This window comes from Geotrypetes seraphini, chromosome 15 (genome assembly GCF_902459505.1).
Source record: "Geotrypetes seraphini chromosome 15, aGeoSer1.1, whole genome shotgun sequence".
Classification (NCBI taxonomy): Eukaryota; Metazoa; Chordata; class Amphibia; order Gymnophiona; family Dermophiidae; genus Geotrypetes; species Geotrypetes seraphini.
In genome coordinates, this window is record NC_047098.1 from 70,142,645 (window position 1) to 70,160,898 (window position 18,254).

At 45.9% G+C, this 18,254-nt stretch overlaps 1 protein-coding gene across 2 annotated transcripts in view; it reads right to left on the reverse strand.

Annotated features, from left to right (window-relative positions):
- Positions 1 to 18,254, reverse strand: part of MDH2 (malate dehydrogenase 2) — a 64,773-nt gene that overhangs the window by 15,717 nt on the left and 30,802 nt on the right. For both annotated transcript variants that reach the window (XM_033921354.1, XM_033921356.1), the window contains exons 6-7: positions 18,106 to 18,183; positions 5,233 to 5,332 (exon numbers count right to left, since the gene is read on the reverse strand). In XM_033921354.1, the coding sequence (XP_033777245.1) occupies positions 5,233 to 5,332; positions 18,106 to 18,183 (178 nt within the window). The remainder of the gene's footprint in view (positions 1 to 5,232; positions 5,333 to 18,105; positions 18,184 to 18,254) is intronic.

Consider the following 18,254-nt stretch of genomic DNA (forward strand, 5'->3'; position numbering starts at 1 on the left):
CCCTGATTCTCTGGCATCTCTCTCCTTTCCTTTTCTTCCATCTTTCGTTCCCCCTCCATGCTCTCACATCTCCCCCTTCCTTTTCCCTTAGACTGGCATACCTTCCTCCTATGCTCCAAGCCCTGGCATCTCCTTTAATTCCCTCCCTCATCTTCCTTCTCCCTCCAGCTGGGTACCGCAACACTCTTCCCTGCAGCTCTGCACTTCCCCACAATTGCCATGCTTCGGTTCCTCTTCTTCCTTCCTTCCTCCCCCCCCCCCGCGGGACCCTGCGGCACCATCAACTCTTACTCCCTCTAATGTCGGCCCTGCAGCTCCAGACTTCCTCGCACCTTCTCCCCTCCCCCTTTGGATCGCTATTATTTTAAATGTTATAGCCGCGGAGCTGTATCCATCAGTGGAGATGTCTAACCTCGGCCTGCCCCGGAACTCTTACTGCAGCAGCCGCCCGTCTAGGCAGGAACAGGAAGTCACTGTTGCAGTAAGAGTTCCGGGGCAGGCCGAGGTTAGACATCTCCACTGATGGCTACAGCTCCGCGGCTATAACATTTAAAATAATAGCGATCCAAAGGGGGAGGGGAGAAGGTGCGAGGAAGTCTGGAGCTGCAGGGCCGACATTAGAGGGAGTAAGAGTTGATGGTGCCGCAGGGTCCCGCGGGGTGGGGGGGGGGGAGAGTAAGGAAGGAAGAAGAGGAACCGAAGCATGGCAATTGTGGGGAAGTGCAATCCCCCCAATGCGTCCCCTTACCTTACCTCCCCTTACCTTTGCGACGCGTGTGTGCGCTGTGAAGAGAAACTTTGCGCTGCGATGTAATATTTTGTGCGCGCGCGCAGGCCAGCGCACCTTAGCGGGAACACTGTTTGGGACCCCATTCAATTACAACAATTTTTAGTTGCGAGAGAGCAGAAACGAGTTGTTTCATTTGCTGAGAAAAAGAGGAGAAAATTAGTATCCCAATTAAGTAAGGAATGATTCAAGGTTCGTTAGGATGAACTGAGAATTATTGTACTTTACATTTTCTTAAAAATTTTTTTGTTTGAAATTGTAACGTTTCCCCATAATGTGGGCTTAAAAAGGAATTATGTATGTATGAATGATTATGTATTGTTTGTGAGATTTCTTTTTTTTTCTTTGAATTCTTGTATATTGTAAATATTCAAAATTATAATAAAAAAAAGAGATTATGTCATGTTGCAGATCTTCGCAATCCCCCTGCGTCTTCACTACTCTGAATAGCTTCGTATCGTCGACAAATTTAATCACCTCGCTCGTCGCACCTATGTCCAGATCGTTTATAACAGGGGTGTCCAACCTTTTGGCTTCCCTAGGCATTGGTCGAAAAAAAAGTTTCTGGGGCTGCACAAACGTGCAAACGCTGCAGCAAGACAGAGGAGGGAGCCGGCAAGACGGTAAACATCCGGGGGCAGCATAGGAAAACACTGCATCATCCTCGACCGGGGCCGCACAAAATACTTCACTGGGCCGCATGCAGTCCTTGGGCTGCAGATTGGACACCCCTGGTTTATTAAGATGTTGAAGAGCACGGGTCCAAGCACCAAGCCCTGCGGCACCCCACTAGTGACGCTCTTCCAGTCTGAGTATTGTCCATTTACCCCCACTCTCTGTTTCCTATGCTCCAGCCAGTTTTTATTCCACGACAGTATTTCACCCTCGATTCCATGGCTCACAATTTTCCGAAGTAGTTGTTCATGCAGAACCTTGTCGAACGCCTTCTGAAAGGCGGGTCACCCTTGTCTATCTGCCTGTTTACTCCCTCGAAGAAGTGCAGCAAATTTGTCAAACAAGATCTGCCTTTGCTGAAGCCATGCTGGCTAGTCCTCATCAGACCGTGTCCATCAAGGTGATCAATGATGCGGTCCTTTATCAGTGCCTCTACCATCTTTCCCGGTAGTGAGGTCAGACTCACCGGTCTGTAGTTTCCCAGGTCTCCCCTAGAACCTTTTTTGAAGATTGGTGTAACATTTGCCACCTTCCAGTCTTCCGGAATCTTTCCCATTTTCATCGACATTAGTTGCAGTTCAGCTATGGTCCCTTTCAGTTCCTTGATGACCCTCGGATGGATGCCATCCGGTCCAGGGGTCTTATCGCTCTTAAACCTATCAATCTGCCTGCATACCTCTTCTAGACTGACTGTTAACACTATCAGTTTCCCGTTTTCACTTCCAGCATAAAGCCTAATGGGTTCCAGTATGCTGTGCATATCCTTTTCGGTAAATACAGATGCAAAAAACGTGTTCAGTCTGTCGGCGATTGCTTTGTCCTCCTTTAGCGCTCCCTTTATTCCTTGGTCATCCAACGGTTCCACCGCTTCTTTCGCGGGTCGTTTCCCTTTAATATATTGAAAGAACACCTTGAAGTTTATCGCCTCCTTGGCTATTTTTTCCTTGTAGTCTCTTTTGGCCCCTTTTACCATCTTATGGCACCTACGTTGATGTTGTTTGTGCTTATTCCAGTTTTTGGATGTTTTTGATCTTTTCCATTCCTTAGACGAAGTTTTCTTGTCTCTGATTGATTCCTTCACCTCTACAGTGAGCCACGCCGGTTCTTTGTTCTTTTTCCTCTTGGATCCCTTGTTGATATGCGGTATATATAGATTTTGCGCCTTGGTGACTGTGTCCTTAATAAGGGACCAAGCTTGCTATAGCATTTTTACAGTGCTTATCCTCTTCTCAATCTTCTTCCCCACCATGAGTCTCATCCCTTCATAATTCCCTTTTTGGAAGTTCTGTGCAGTGGCCGTCGTTCTAGACCGATGTTTCTCCCCTGCATCCAGGTCAAAGTGGATCATATTGTGATCGCTGCTTCCCAGCGTCCCTTTTACTTCTACACCTTGTGCCAGTCCTCGCAGTCCATTTAGAATTAAGTCCAGAATTTTATTTCTTCTTATATTTTCCTTTACAAGTTGTTCCAGGAAGCAATCGCCTACAGCATCCAGGAACTTGGTCTCCCTAGCGCAGCCGGATGTGCCTAGGATCCAGTCTATCCCCAGTTAGTTGAAGTCACCCATGATAACTGCGTTGCCTCCCTTGCAGTTGCATTTAATCTCATAAGCACATAAGCACATAAGCAATGCCTCTGCCGGGTCAGACCTGAGGTCCATCGTGCCCAGCAGTCCGCTCACGCGGCGGCCATTTCTCCATCAATTTCTTTGGCCTGCCCTGGGGGTTGGTAGTAGATGACAATCTTTGTTTCCAGTCCATTTGTTCCTGGAATTTTGATCCATAGAGATTCTAACTGGCTGCCAATGGAGACACGTGCGAAGTTCAAGCTGGGATGCTTTTGCTTTAAGGTATTAACTGGTTTAGCCCCTCAATATATAAATGACCTCTTCCACTTCTCAACCAATAGATACAAGGAGGTACACACCCGAAGTTCATCTCCCCATCGGAAGAGGCCTTAGCAGGCAAAGCCCACGAGGTGAGAACAGTGAGGAAAAAAATATCCCCAGCTGGGCTGTCTCTCTTTTTTTCTTTTTACTCAAATTAAATACGACGAAAAAATACACGTGAAGGGGAAGGCAAAGACAAAAATTTGAATTACATTCAAAAGACACGACTTCTTAGTTCCGTGGAAAACTAAGAACTGAGGAGCTGTGAGGGCATCGTGCAGAAATGCACTCACGCATGCGTGGTGCGGGCAGTTTGCGAACTTTCTTAAGTTCTTAAAGTGGCGATGCACTTTTAAAGCTGTCTGTACCAGGACTGAGAATATGCTGCCTGCTTGTCCTGGGATAAGGCACTGAATGCATTTTAGATTTTAGAGTCTCAATCTAAGGCAACTGAGGAATTATTGAGATTAACTTCTGTGACTATGCATCTTTCCAGTGTGTGAAAACAAAAATACAATTTCAGATGCACTGCAAAGTCTCGGGGCCTTTGTTTGGGGATCGTTTCAGAACGTGGTTAGTTGATGCTCTAGAAGAGTCCTGCTAGATGTCAATCTCCAGGATAGATTGGCTAACATTCTGTGCTTGGGTGATGAGCTATTTGGTGATTCTATTGAAAATGCTTCTATTGCTATGCCAAGGAAACTCAACAATATCAAACAAGGGCTGAAAGCTTAGATACGGAAAGTGAGCCAGACCAAAGAAATAAAACAAATTCTACAGAACACCATTTTCCAAAACTCCATCTTGGTGATCTCCTAGCAAGTTTTGTTTTCAGGATATCTACCAATAAACCAGATAAGCTGGAGGATATGCCAGGCTAAACTTGAGAAACACTTAACAAGAACCATCGCAGAACAAGACCTGGGTGTAATCATTAGTGAAGATATGAAAACTGCCAATCAGGTGGAGAAAGCTTCAGCCAAGGCTAGACAAATGCTAGGTTGTAACCGGAGAAGTTTTATCAGCCGTAAACCTGAAGTCATAATGCCGTTGTACAGGTAGATGGTGAAACCTCATCTGGAGTACTGTGTTCAGTTTTGGAGGCCACATTATCAAAAGGATGTGAAGAGAATGGAGTCGGTTCAGCGTATAGCCACTAAGATGGTCTCAGGACTTAAGGATCTCCCATATGAAGAACGTCTAAGCAGGCTGCAGTTATATTCTCTCGAAGAACGCAGAGAAAGGGGTGACATGATAAAGACATTCAAATATCTTACAGGCCGTATTGAGGTGGAGGAAGATATCTTTTTCCTTACGGGTCCCACGGCAACAAGAGGGCATCCGCTCAAACTCAAGGGTGGGAGATTTCATGGTGACATCAGGAAATATTTCTTCACCGAAAGAGTGGTTGCTCGATGGAATGGTCTTCCACGTCAGGTAGTTGAGGCCAGTAACGCACTCGACTTCAAGGGACGATGGGATAAACATGTAGGTTCGCTCCGGGGAAATGCTTAAAAAGAGGGTTCTTGTTGAGGAAGGGTTCTTAGAGTTGGCAGACTTGTTGGGCCGACGGCCCTTTTCTGCCGTCATACTCTATGTTTCTATGATAACGCAAATACATACATCTGTCAGAGCTTAAGAGAGACATGCATTCACCTATTAATGTGAGGACTGGTAAAATATCAATATTTCCTACAAAATAAAGTAATTACGGATAGAGGATACCAATGTTGTGCAACCACCGTGAATATTGTACCAACTGCCAGAGCATATTGCTGCCACCACTTGACCAGATATCCATGCCAACTCTATAGTCTCTACTAAATCTACAATTGCTTTCCCTTATCTTGTGAATATCACTTCTAGGCCTTGGGAAACATACCTGCTCCAGCCTTGGCTTTAACAACTTCTGTGCCAGCCTCTTGAATACGGCCTGTAAGTCTCTCCAGCTGATCCTGTGGGAATTCCACTTTTGGAGTGCACTGAAAGAGAAGTGGATAGATCTGCTAGTAAGCAAGTTTCAGCTACTGCTTCAACTTCACCTTGATATTCTTGACTAAATGCACCAAGGCATTACCAAGCATGCACTATCTTCGAAAGTCATGAACTCCAATTTTGTTCCCTGAATCACTCCTGCCCTGTGAGCCCATGGTTTAAACCCGCGGGTTTAAAGCGGATTAAAACCACAGGCTCACAGGGCTAAAAACTAAAAATGCTTAGTTAAAAAAAAAAAAAAGGTTTGCATCTCGGACAGGCATGCACAGACCATCTACAGATGGTGAAACCACTGCAGGCAGAGTTCTACTCTACTGTACATGCGGAGGCATGGAGGCACACTAAGGGTTTTATTATTATTGATACCTTGCTGTGAGTCTCTCATTTATGCTTTGGTTACCTCAAAGCTAGATTATTATAACATTGTTTATACAGGGCTCCCAAAGATATCTATTAAGAAACTGCAGATTATACAAAATACTATTAGAATTCTTACTAGCGCTCATAAGTATGACCATGTTTCTCCTCATTTTAAAGAATATCATTGGCTTCCTGTGAAATTTAGCTTAATGCACAAGGCCTTAACCTTAGCATTTAAGGTTTTACAAACTGGCCAACCCGATTACTTGGTGAAATTTTTGATGCACTAGACAGACTCGTAGTCTGCATCAGCCAACTTCTCATCAACTGGCTATCTTCAGTACATCTGGTTAGACTGGTATCAAAATTAAAATGCAAATAAGTAAAATAAAACCCTTTTACCAATCAAGGGACCCGACACGGTCCGTGTTTTGAACAAACATTCGTCAGGGGTCCATGGTGAAAAAGGTTGGGACATACCATAAAAAAATGAAGATAAGTAACAAAGTGCCTGTATATTGTGTTCGCCGAGGATCGCTGCAAAAAGTTATGCCTCTTTTTACTGCTTCCTTGAGACACTTTACTTTTTGCAGCGATCCTCAGCGAACACAATACACAAGCACTTTGTTACTTATCTTCATTTTTTTATGGTATGTCCCAACCTTTTTCACCATGGACCCTTGACGAAGGTTTGTCCGAAACACGGACCGTGTCGGGTCCCTTGATTGGTAAAAGGGTTTTATTTTACTTATTTGCATTTTAATTTTGGTACAATAAATTGTTGCCTGCATCTTGTACACAGTCTGCAGTTTTGTTTGTTTCTCCTGCTTGGTTTTTTCTGCAGACAAAGTTGGACTTTCTCCTTTGTTTTGTTAGACTGGTATCAACTCATAATTCAGCCTTTTTTGCCTCTATCCTAACCTTGTGAACTCTGTTCAAAATAAATTACGCTGTAAGCTTTCTTATTCTACGTTTAGGACTTTATGAAAGAACTTGTAACTCATTCTGAACTTGTTGGGGAGGAGGGGATATAAACGAACCAAATAAATAAAATAAATACCTTTATGTACTGACATTTCCTTAGTTTTAATTTAGTGTGGAAAATGATCCTATATTTATGATCCTTTTCCTAATCTTAGGATTTTAAGTTTTATTTTTTGGAATTTGCATTTTTAAGTTTGTAATCTTGGGATGGAAAATGATCCTGCAACAACTATTAGACCTTTTTTTCTCTGTCCTTACGATATTAGCATTCTTTTCATACTGTTTTTGCAAACCACACTGATGTTAAAGCGAAGAGTGGTATATAAGCAAAAATTATGTTCTTATCTGTTAATTTTCTTTCTTTTAGAAGCAGCAGATGAATCCAGAGACTAGTGGAATAGCACATATCGACCAGCAGGTGGAGATAGAGAAACTGATTAACAGGTGGTCTTATAGGTTGGCATTCCTCCTGTATATCCAGTAATGCTCCTTGCCCAAGCATCCAGAACTAGGAAAATTGAGCATTTAAAAAACTTCTTTCCAGCAACAAATTACAAAGGGTAAAATACAGAATACAACTACCAACAATAACACCACGGAATTGCGTAACACAGAAACCGACAGACCGTCTGCAGAAAGGGTGGGGCTCTGGATTCATCTGCTGCTTCTAAAGGAAAGAAAATTAACTGGTAAGAACATGATTTTTCCTTCCTTAGCACAGCAGCAGATGAATCCGGAGACTAGTGGGAAGTAGCAAAGCAAAACTCAAACTGGGTGGGAAGCCAACGCCGCTTCCGCAATAACCGAAGCGCCAAAATCAGCATCCGCACAGACTGTCACATCCAACCGGTAATGCTTCGAAAAAGTATTCCTAGAAGACCAAGTAGCCACACGACAAATCTCTTCCAAGGAAAGAGCCCCGGACTCCGCCCAAAACACAGCCATCGCTCAGGTTGAATGGGCACGAAGCTGTTCCGGCAACCGCTTTCCTGCCATTAAGTAAGCTGAAGCAATCATCTCTTTGACCCAACGAGCGATGGAAGCCTTAGATGCAGCCATACCTTTGTTCCGTCCCGTGAACAACACAAACAGGTGGTCTGACTGACGCAAGTCATTAGTAACCTGCAAATAATGAAGAAGAATTCTGCGCACATCAAGGCAATGCAAGGAAGAGAAGTGCTCCCCCCAATCCTCCCGCCGAAAAGCCGGAAGGAATAAATACTGGTTCACACCTTAGGATGGTGCCCTCTTTTCTGCCTAACAGACACACCAGCATCTGAAATGCGCAAAAAAGGATCTCTGCAAGACAAAGCCTGCAACTCCGAAACCCTTCGGGCAGACGCCACAGCCACCATAAACACCGTTTTCAACGTGACATCCTTCAGAGTAGCAGTAGATAACGGTTCAAAGGGGGCTGCCTGCAATGCCCCAAGGACAATCTTAAGACTCCACTCTGGACAGATCTTCTTAGTAGAAGGCCGAATATGGTGAACCCCTTTCAGGAATCGCACTACATCAGGTTGAGACGCAAGCGTCGAACGAGATACCCTGCCCCTGTAACAAGCAATGGCTGCCACCTGAACCTTCAGGGAATTATAGGCCAACCCTTTGGCGACGCCTTCCTGCAGAAAGGAAAGAATAGCCTACAGTGACGCCTTGAAGGGTGAAAGACCCTGAGCATTACACCAAGACTCGAAAACCCTCCAGACTCTAGCATATGAGGTAGATCTCTTTTTGGCTTGAAGAAGAGTGGAAATAACCTGTTCCGAATATCCCCTACGCCTCAGCCATGACCTTTCAAGAGCCAGGCCGTAAGACCAAAGTGGGACAGATTTTCCATGGAGATCGGACCCTGAGTCCGGAGTCACCGTAAATGTCAGCCAATCGCCTGTCGACAGCCATATCAGGTCCGCGTACCATGGACGACGCGGCCAATCCGGAGCCACCAGGATCACTCTGCCCGGAAAGAGAGATATGCGATGCAACACCCGACCTATCATCGGCCAAGGAGGAAACACATAAAGAAGACAACTCGGAGGCCACGGAAGAGCCAATGCATCTACCTCCTCCGACTCCCATTCCCTTCGTCTGCTGAAGAACCGAGGAAGCTTCGCATTGTGAGACGAGGCCATAAGATCCATCTCCGGAAGACCCCACTTTTGAACCAGTAGGTCAAATGCCTGATCGGACAGCTCCCATTCTCCTGGATCCAGAAGATTTCTGCTGAGGAAGTCCGCCTGAACATTCTCCTGACCCGCAATGTGCGCTGCTGAGAGAAGAGGAACATGAACTTCCACCCATCGAAACAGGACCATTGCCTCGCCAGCTGAGGACTTTGGGTACCCCCCTGCCGGTTGATGTATGCCACCGCCGTGACACTGTCTGAAAAGACCCTCGTCGGCCTGTCCTGAATCATGGACTGAAACGCTTGAAGCGCAAGCCTGATCGCTCTCAACTCCAGCATATTGATCGACCACTGTGCCTCCTCCTGAGACCAAACTCCCTGCCAGAGGATTGAAGGCACTGAGCTCCCCAGCCCAGAAGACTGGCATCTGTCATAACCATGACCCAATCCGGCATCGCAAGCGGCATGCCTTTGAACAGATTGACCTCGCTGAGCCACCACTGCATGTTGAGGGAGGCCTGAGAGCTCCACTGAAGATGCAGATCGTAGTCCTGAGACACCGGGGACCACCGGGAAAGAAGAGACTTCTGTAACGGTCTCATGTGGAAACGAGCCCATGGCACCATCTCCAGAGCCACCACCATCGAACCCAGAACCTGCACATAATCCCAAACCCGTGGTCTGGGGGACTGGAGAAGCAGGCGAACCTGAGACTGCAACCTCTCTCCCCGGTCCTTGGGCAGAAACACCTTCCCCAGACAAGTGTCGAACTGCACGCCCAGATGTTCCAACGACTGGGACGGGGTCAGAGAGCTCTTTGGAAAGATGATGACCCACCCCAAAGACTGAAGGAGAGATATCACTCTCGGGTAACCGACAAACTCTCCTGCCTGAAGATGCGCGGATTAACCAGTCGTCCAAGTAAGGGTGCACCCGAATCCTCTCTTTGCGTAGAAATGCTGCCACCACCACTATCACCTTCGAAAAAGTGCTTGGAGCCGTGGCTAGACCAAAAGGCATCGCCTGAAACTGATAATATTGGCCTAGGATCGCAAACCGAAGAAACCTCTGATGCGGAGGCCATATCGGAATATGTAGGTAAGCCTCTTTGAGATCGAGGGACGTAAGGAACTCCCCCGATTGTACCGCTGCAATGACCGATCTTACCGTCTCCATACGGAAATGTCAGACCTTGAGAAATTTGTTGACCCGCTTGAGACCAAGCACTGGTCTGACCGACCCACCCTTCTTGGGCACAACAAAGTAAATGGAATACCTGCCGAGACCCACCTCCTCTGGAGGAACCAGAGCCACAGCCCCCAGATCCAGAAGCACTTGAAGAATGAGCTGTACCGAGTCCCGCTTGGCCGCCCCATTGCAAGGGGACACCAAGAAAGAATCGGCGACAGGAGAGGAAAATTCTAATTTGTAACCGTCTCGAATAATGTCCAATACCCACTGATCGGACGTTATCTTGGCCCACTCTGCCAGAAAGGAAGACAGCCGCCCCCCTAAGGAAATGGCAGAGGGAGCTGAGACCCCGTCATTGTTGATTGCGATTTGCTGGAGCATGGGCAGGCTGAACTGTTGGGGGTTTTGCCGCATGAAAGGAATTCTTTTGTGGAAATCTAGGTCTCGAATTAGAGAAAGAACTGTAAGAGGGCTGAAAAGGCGGCTTACCTGGCCTATATCTCTTAACATCCCGGAAGTGAGGTCTGGCAGACGAGGTTTTCAAAGGCAGTCTAGGCCTATCCTCTGGCAACCGCTGTGTTTTGGTATCACCAAAATCCTTCACCAACTTATCCAAATTCTCACCAAATAACAGACGACCTTTAAAAGGGAGTTTCATGAGGCTAAGCTTGGATGCCGCATCCGCTGCCCAATTACGGAGCCACAAAGATCTGCGAGAAACAATGGAAAGAGACATTTGTTTCGCAGAAGCACGAATAATATCATACAAGGCATCCGCCAAATATGCCAAACCCGATTCCAGATCAGCCAGTTCGGATGGAACAGAATTCCCGGACACCATCATGGTATCCACCATCAGTTGAGACCATTGCAGACATGCACGCGCAGCATAGGAACTGCAAACCGTGGCTTGCAAGGTAACTGCTGCAACCTCAAAGGACATCTTAAGTGAAGATTCAATCTTCCTATCCTGGACATCTTTCAGTGCAACACCCACCTCAACTGGCAAGGTAGTCTTCTTGGTGACCGCGGCCACCAACGCGTCCACCCTAGGCAGCTTAAACTTCTCCAGTTCATTCGGAGCAATAGGGTATAACTGCCGCATGGCTTTCGACACCCAGAGACTTGCCTCCAGCGTGTCCCATTGCATCGAAATAAGCTCCTGCATGGCTTCATGAATCGGAAAGGATTTAGGCGGCTTTCGCATTCCTGCCATAAGTGGGTTCGCTGACCCAGAAATCAGCGGATTCTTCTGCGATATGTTCAATCCTTGCAAAGCCTTAGAAATTAACAAGGAAAGTTCTTCCCTGTGAAAAAGATGGAGCGCTGTAGATCATCCACGTCCCTACCAAGCGTCTCCTCTGCGTCCAATTCCGTCACCTCACCCTCTTCCAATGACTCTGGAAGAGTCTGAGACAAGGGGGAGACTGAGGCAGGGTCCCCTTCATCTGTGGCAGCAAGTCTGCGACGCTTCGCCACCTGAGACTGCACTGGAGGTGAAAAAGTAGTAGTAGTAGTAGTAGCGGGGAGCAAAGAAACATTCAAAGGCGCGACTTGAGCAGGCTGAGAGCTCTGCAAAACAAAGGCACAGTGCATCAACATAATAAACTCTGGCGAAAACGAGCTCTGCACACACCCTGCCGGCCCGGCCTGCACCTTGGACCTGAGTGAAACCGCGTCTTACACCAGCTCTCCCGAGGCGCCAACAGCCGCTGAACTCCCCCCAGACGCTGATGCGCCCTGAAGCGCGGCGGGCTCAACCGTGAGGGAAGAGGAGCTCGACCGTGCCTCCCCAGCGTTGGAAAACTCTAATTCACTAGCTGGCATCAATGAATCTTCGGCCGTAGCATCCGCACACCCGGCAGAACAGAGCCCCGACGGTGTTATGCGCTTCCCATAGCGCGAACACCGCTTAACAGCCTCTGCCGCCATATTTGTTTCTTTTTTTTTTAAGGCAACAATCCCATACCGGAGAAAGCCCACCAAACAACATGATGCTGCACACCAAACACCAGTAAATTCCTCAATCAGCACCAGACACCCGAAAGAAAGAAAATTCTACTTACCCAAACACTTCCACCTAATACAATAGCAGAAAAGTTATGGCTGGCAGGTGCAAGCTGTAAGCTGACCAGAAAGTACAGCACAGCGCAGTGAGGCTCTTTTTTTTTTTTTTGGGGGGGGGGAAGAAGAAAATGCAGAGCCCTTGGAAAACCCCTCAATCCACTGGAGGGGAGGGTGGAGAAGGGACCTGTGTGTGTGTGTGGGGGGGGGGGGGGGGCAGGTGTAGCTCCCAAAGCTGGCACCGCTCAGCCAGACACCCCTTTCTATCTGAAGAGAAATATTCTCAACAGAAGAAATGAAAAATCCACAGAATTTCACCAGGCACAGCCAGAATCCAGGAGCTATATGGATAGCGACTAACCCCTGCTGGGAGATAGAGCATACTGGATATACAGGAGGAATGCCAACCTATAAGACCACTTGTTAATCAGTTTTTCTATCTCCACCTGCTGGTCGATGTGTGCTATCCCACTAGTCTCTGGATTCATCTGCTGCTGTGCTAAGGAAATGCTAATAAACAAACCCAAGTTTGTACCTATCTCGCAGAATGTCTAGCACCCAGTGATCTGTGGTGATGTCCAACCATTCCTTCAGGAATGCTGAAAGCCTCCCCTCCAATCTGCGGAAGGTCGACCGAGGGCCTAGCGTCATAACTGCTTCTTTGGGGTGGAAGAAGAGCAGACTCCTGAAGAATGCGGGTGCCAAGCTTCAAACTGCAGCTTGGTTGTCTGACTCGAGTATTGGCGATATTGCCTACAGTCCTGCACCCTAGCCATAAGGTCATTGTCCCTTACCGAAGGGTAATTGTCCCTTAAAGGGCAGCTTACTGAGGGTTGCTTTAGAGTAGACAATGAATCACTGGACCACTACCGAATCCTCAACATCCAGCGTACAGAGGTGGAGTATGCCAACAGCTTGCTCACCACTCTGAAGAGGTCATACGGGGTATCAGCAACTTAGGCCAGACCAGACACCAAAAAATAGGATCATGGCGGAGCTTGGAGTGACAGGCACTAGTGACAAAGGATGCCACTGCGGTCACTTTCAAAAACCTTTTAAGCACAAAAACAATTCTGCAGTCTTGTGTCCCCTTCAACAGTACACCGCCCTCACTGGGGAGAGAAGTACACCTGTGCCACCAAGGAATCCATCTTTGGAGAAACAAAACAATGCTTAAAGGCTTCCATCGGATACAGCTTGGACATAGCCTTGGCAACTCTCAGAGGACCCCCTGGTGCCTCCTAGTGATCTGTGGGCATTTTTGCAACGTCCAGATGGTCAGGAAAGGCTTCATGCTACTCATGAAAGTGCAGTGTGCTACTGAGGATTGGCTAGCCTCCAATTTTAACTCCTGAAGGTATTCCAAAATTATCCCTACTAAAGAGGAAAGTTTAAAAAGTCTCCGCACCATGGGGTCCTACACAAGATCAAAAGCATCTCCTAGATCTAGATCCAGAAGATGACTGCGGCCAATCTCCCAGTGTGGAAATGCTTGCCTGAGTAATCAAATGCATGGTCACATCTTCTGGATCATCTGAACCATCTGTCGATGGATCGTCCCTTGGATGCGCATGGCCCTTCTGCTGGGAACCCATGTACTGAGGAGGAACCTCCAAAGTCAGAGATTGCCATGGTAGATGATCTGGCAAATTTTTGTTGGCTAGATAAGCCTGAAAGAGCATGTTAATAAACTCCAGGGGGAAACCCTGATCCTGAGGGATGGCCACCTCCTGCAATTCCTTCTTGGAGCTCTTGGAGGATTTGCGGGCTTTAGACATGGAATCATAGCTTCTTTTTGCTAGGGACACAGTTACGCTGCCTTGGGCCCATTTTCATCTTTTGGTGTGGCCTTGGATGGACTGAGTGATAGAAACCCCCTCCCCCCCGAAGGGGCAGAGGGGGCTAAAGCTGACGCCGCTTCCCCCCTTCACATGCCACACGGCGCATGGAACATAGATGCTCACCTGTCAGCCATCCACTACAAATGGGGCATGAATACAAAGAATTGTGCCCTGGGGAGTCCATCTGATATGTTTTTCTTACAAAAACGAAGCTCGTAGAGAAAGAAAAAAACTTATTTTAGATTGGGAAAATCCAAGATGGCCGCTGCGGGAGCGATTTCACTAATAAAATTACCCAGGAAAACTACGACTCCCCCAAAACATGGTAATTTTAAGATTTTTAGCATGGGGATACCTAGGACTAACTCCCAAACCACTTAAAATGCTAATTTGGAGATTCCCCCCCCCCCCCAATCAATCTAACAGGCTCTCAGCCTGTGCCATGCTGTGTGCTGGGAGCTGCAAGATGGAAGGTGAATCAGCTTACAGGGAGATCCTCAGTCTCAATAAGCCTTGGAACCTGGACTGTCAGTCTTGCCTCTTGGGCTCAACACTCCGGCTTGAGACCTTCACCTCATCTAGAAAAGCTATACACGTGAACGGGTGGAGGAAAGCAGCTGGCCCCAATCCTTGATACACCACCATAAAGCCTGAACTCAAACCCACCAGTGGTGAGCAACCCTAAACTCAAACCCACTGGGGTGAGCAATGCTCCGAAGGGAACGGTCCCTGAGCCCCAATCTGTGAATGCAAGCTGTCTAGGTGGGGGTACTGCAGACCAGCCAACCCCCTGGAAGCAGACTTTGCTAGTAAAGTCAGCAATATCCTGCAGACAGAGCTGTCACCGCAGGGAACCTCTGTAGCATGAACACGTGAAACCAAGAAAATACTAAAGTCAGAGATAAAATAAAACACAAACAGAAAAGACTAGCTCCTACTGTCTTCACTTGTAGAAGACAACTGGCAGTCCTGAGGTAAGAGGGGAGGATCAAAAATATGTACATGAAGTTTCCTACAAGAGATCTTGCGAGATGGTATTGACTTGTCCAGGAATAGAGTGGGATTGTATAAGAAAATGTCATATGGAACCTCTTTCCCATATACTATATGTCTGTTAGATCTGAAATCCTGCAATTTATTGCTTCTGGGTTATTGACAAAGATGAGGACAGCACATATGAACTTTTAGGGTCATCTGCTTCTAGGGTCAAATTGTGGTTACACCAATTAGAAAAAAATCCTAAAGAGTCATCTAGTATTGCATGTAATTTTAGACCTATTGCCAGTATTCCTCTGTCTATTAAATTATTGGAGGATGTGGTAATTGCAGAACTAGTTACATATTTAGATAAGTTTAACATTTTACAGGATAACCAATCTGGTTTGTGGTCAGGTTTTAGTACTGAAACAATTATGGCTTCATTGCTAGATCATCTGCATTCACTATTTAGTCAAGGTACAAGCGCTTTGATTTTACAGTTAGATTTGAGTAGCGCTTTTGACTTGGTAGACCATATCATTCTTTTAGATTGCCTGGAATCTATTGGTATTGCAGGTAATGTTTTGAACTGGTTTTGTGGATTCCTGGGTAAAAGATCGTACCAGGTGTTCAAGGACGACACTTTGTCCTATTGTTGGGAAAACTCTTGTGGAGTTCCACAGGGTTCGACCTTGTCTCCCACTTTGTTGAACATTTATCTTGTCTCTTTGGGAAATCTTTTGCAAAGCTTAAGTTTTACATTTATGCAGATGACATTACTATTGTCATCCCATTAACTTGCCTGTCATCTGATCTTATAAATTCTTTAACGACCATTTTGAGTCAGATTGAACTTTGGATGTCCGCTTTTAAATTGAAATTAAATGTGGAAAACACAAAATTTTTTCTTGCAACCCCTAATGATAAGATCAAAGAAACAATGATATAAGTGAATGGTTTGGATTATAATATAGAACAGTCCATAAAAATATTGATTTATTACTTAAGAAATGTTTTTCGGTGCTTTGGAAGCTTCGTACCGTTAAGAGATATTTTGAGGAAGCTTCTTTTCGTTTGGTAGTGCAGTCTTCTATCTTAAGCATTCTCGATTACTGTATTATATATTTGGGTGACTATAAGAAAATTCTTAAAAAATTGAGTGGTTCAAAATACTGCAGTCCAACTCATTTTTGGTTTAAACAAAATGGGAGCATATTACTTTTTTTTTTTTTCAAGATGGCGCTGGGTTGGGTTGCAGTGATAGTGCCTCCCGCCATTTTTCTTTGTTTATGTTTTGTTTTTTGATCTTTTGTTATTTTAATTTGGTTTTATTGTTTTAGTTTTTGATTTGCTTTTGCATCTGCTGTCCATCTGTTCGCTCGTCCGCCTAGTGACGTGTCACTGGCGGTGCCCGAGAGGCAGTAGATGCGACTGGTGTTCCTGGGGGCGGCCGGGGTGGACAAGACGTCCCTGATCCGTCGCTTCCTGCTTGACGCTTTCGATCCCGAGCACCGGAGGACGGTGGAGGAGCTTCACTGCCTGGAGTACGAGGAGCGCGGGGGCCCGAAGGTCCGCCTGGAAATCCTGGACACCAGCGGCAGTTACTCGTTCTCAGCCATGCGGAAGCTCTCCATCCGCCGCGGCGACGCCTTCGCCCTAGTCTATTCGATCGAGGACGCTGAGTCCCTGGAGTGCGTCCGGAGCTTGAGGGCAGAGATCGCGGCCCTGCGAGAGGACCGGCTGCCCCCCGTCGTGGTGGTGGACAACAATGGTGGACCGAGAGGCGGAGAGGAAGGTATCGGCCCAGCAAGCATTGGCCACAGTGGAGGAGGAGTGGGGCGGCCTCCACGTGAAAGCCTCAGCCAAGGAGAACCGGCAGGTGTTGGAGGTCTTCCGGCAGCTCCTGCAGCAAATCGATGTGCCCGGCCGCTGGAGCCCGGCCCTGCGCAGGAGAGGACAGACCATCCCCAAGGAGAAGGGCCCCTCCAAACCCCCCCTGAATAAAGCCAACAGCTCTAGCATCTGCTGAAAAAGGGGGGTGGGCGAAGCGCACTGAAACCCCCCAAGACAGATTTACATGTCTATTTGTTTAATTTTCATTTAAAATTTTTTTAGAATTCTATTGTTTAACTGTTTCCCTTTCCATTCTATTCATATGCCTTCCTCTACCTTTTCTTTTTTCCTCATTTCTAATGTTTATTTTTCTTTTGACATTTCTATATTTGATTTAATTCTTAAAATTATTTTCTATTTAATTAGTTTCTTTACATTACATTATAATTTTGGAATGTACGTTTTGTTTAACAGTATGGTATTGAGAGTTCAATGTATTCTTTTTAGGATGCTTCATATCTCATTTTTTCCTCCATCTTTATTTCCCTCTCTATTATTTTGCTAATTTGTTTGTTTTTTGGTACTTTAGTTAGATTGTGAGCCTTCGGGACAGTAAGGGAATTTCAAAGTACCTATTCTTTATTTATTTATCTTATTTTTATTGTTTTATTTTCTGTAAACCGCTTAGAATCCTAACGGAGTTTAGCGGTATATAAGAAATAAATTACATTACATTACATTACTCCTTTTTATCAGAAACTCTGATTGAGACTAGAGTTTTGTTTACATTTTCATGTATTTGTTACAAATCAGTCTTTAGTATGTCACCAGGTTATCTTGTTTCCCATTTATCTTTGAACCAGTCAAATAAGATTACACACAGAGCACTTCTGTTTACGTATCCCTGCACAAAATTCTGTCGTTATAAGAAGTTTCTTGAGAGAACCCTCTTGTTGCAGGCTGCTAAATTGTGGGCTCCTTTTACTAAGGTGCGCTAGTGTTTTTAGCGCACGCACGAAATTACCGCACGGTACTCTTCTAGAATAACGCCAACTCAATGCTGGCATTAAGGTCTAGCGTGCTCGGCAATTTAGTGCATGCTATTCCGCGCGTTAAGTCCCTAACGCACTTTTGTAAATGGAGCCCTGAACGTATGGTTTGGTAAAATTATGTTAAGAGTCCCTTATTTTGATTTTAGAAAATTGTTAAAGACAACTATTAGACAGGCTTGTATCATAATATTTCATGTCTAATTTTCTAATGGAGTCCTTTACATTTATAATTTGATGTACTTTCATCTGCTTTGTATGTACCAGCTTCATTTGTTGTGAACCACCTAGAACCACTTTGGTCTGGCGGAATATAAGAATAAAATTATTATTACCTGAGAAATCAGAGGGATTATTGTCTTTCCTGCATGACCACCAACAACAGGAACGTTGACACGTGCTGGGTCTAGTCCCTGTAGAAAATTCAAGAATCATTTCATTTACCATAACAACAGAAGCAGAAGGTCAGAGTATATATCTGGGG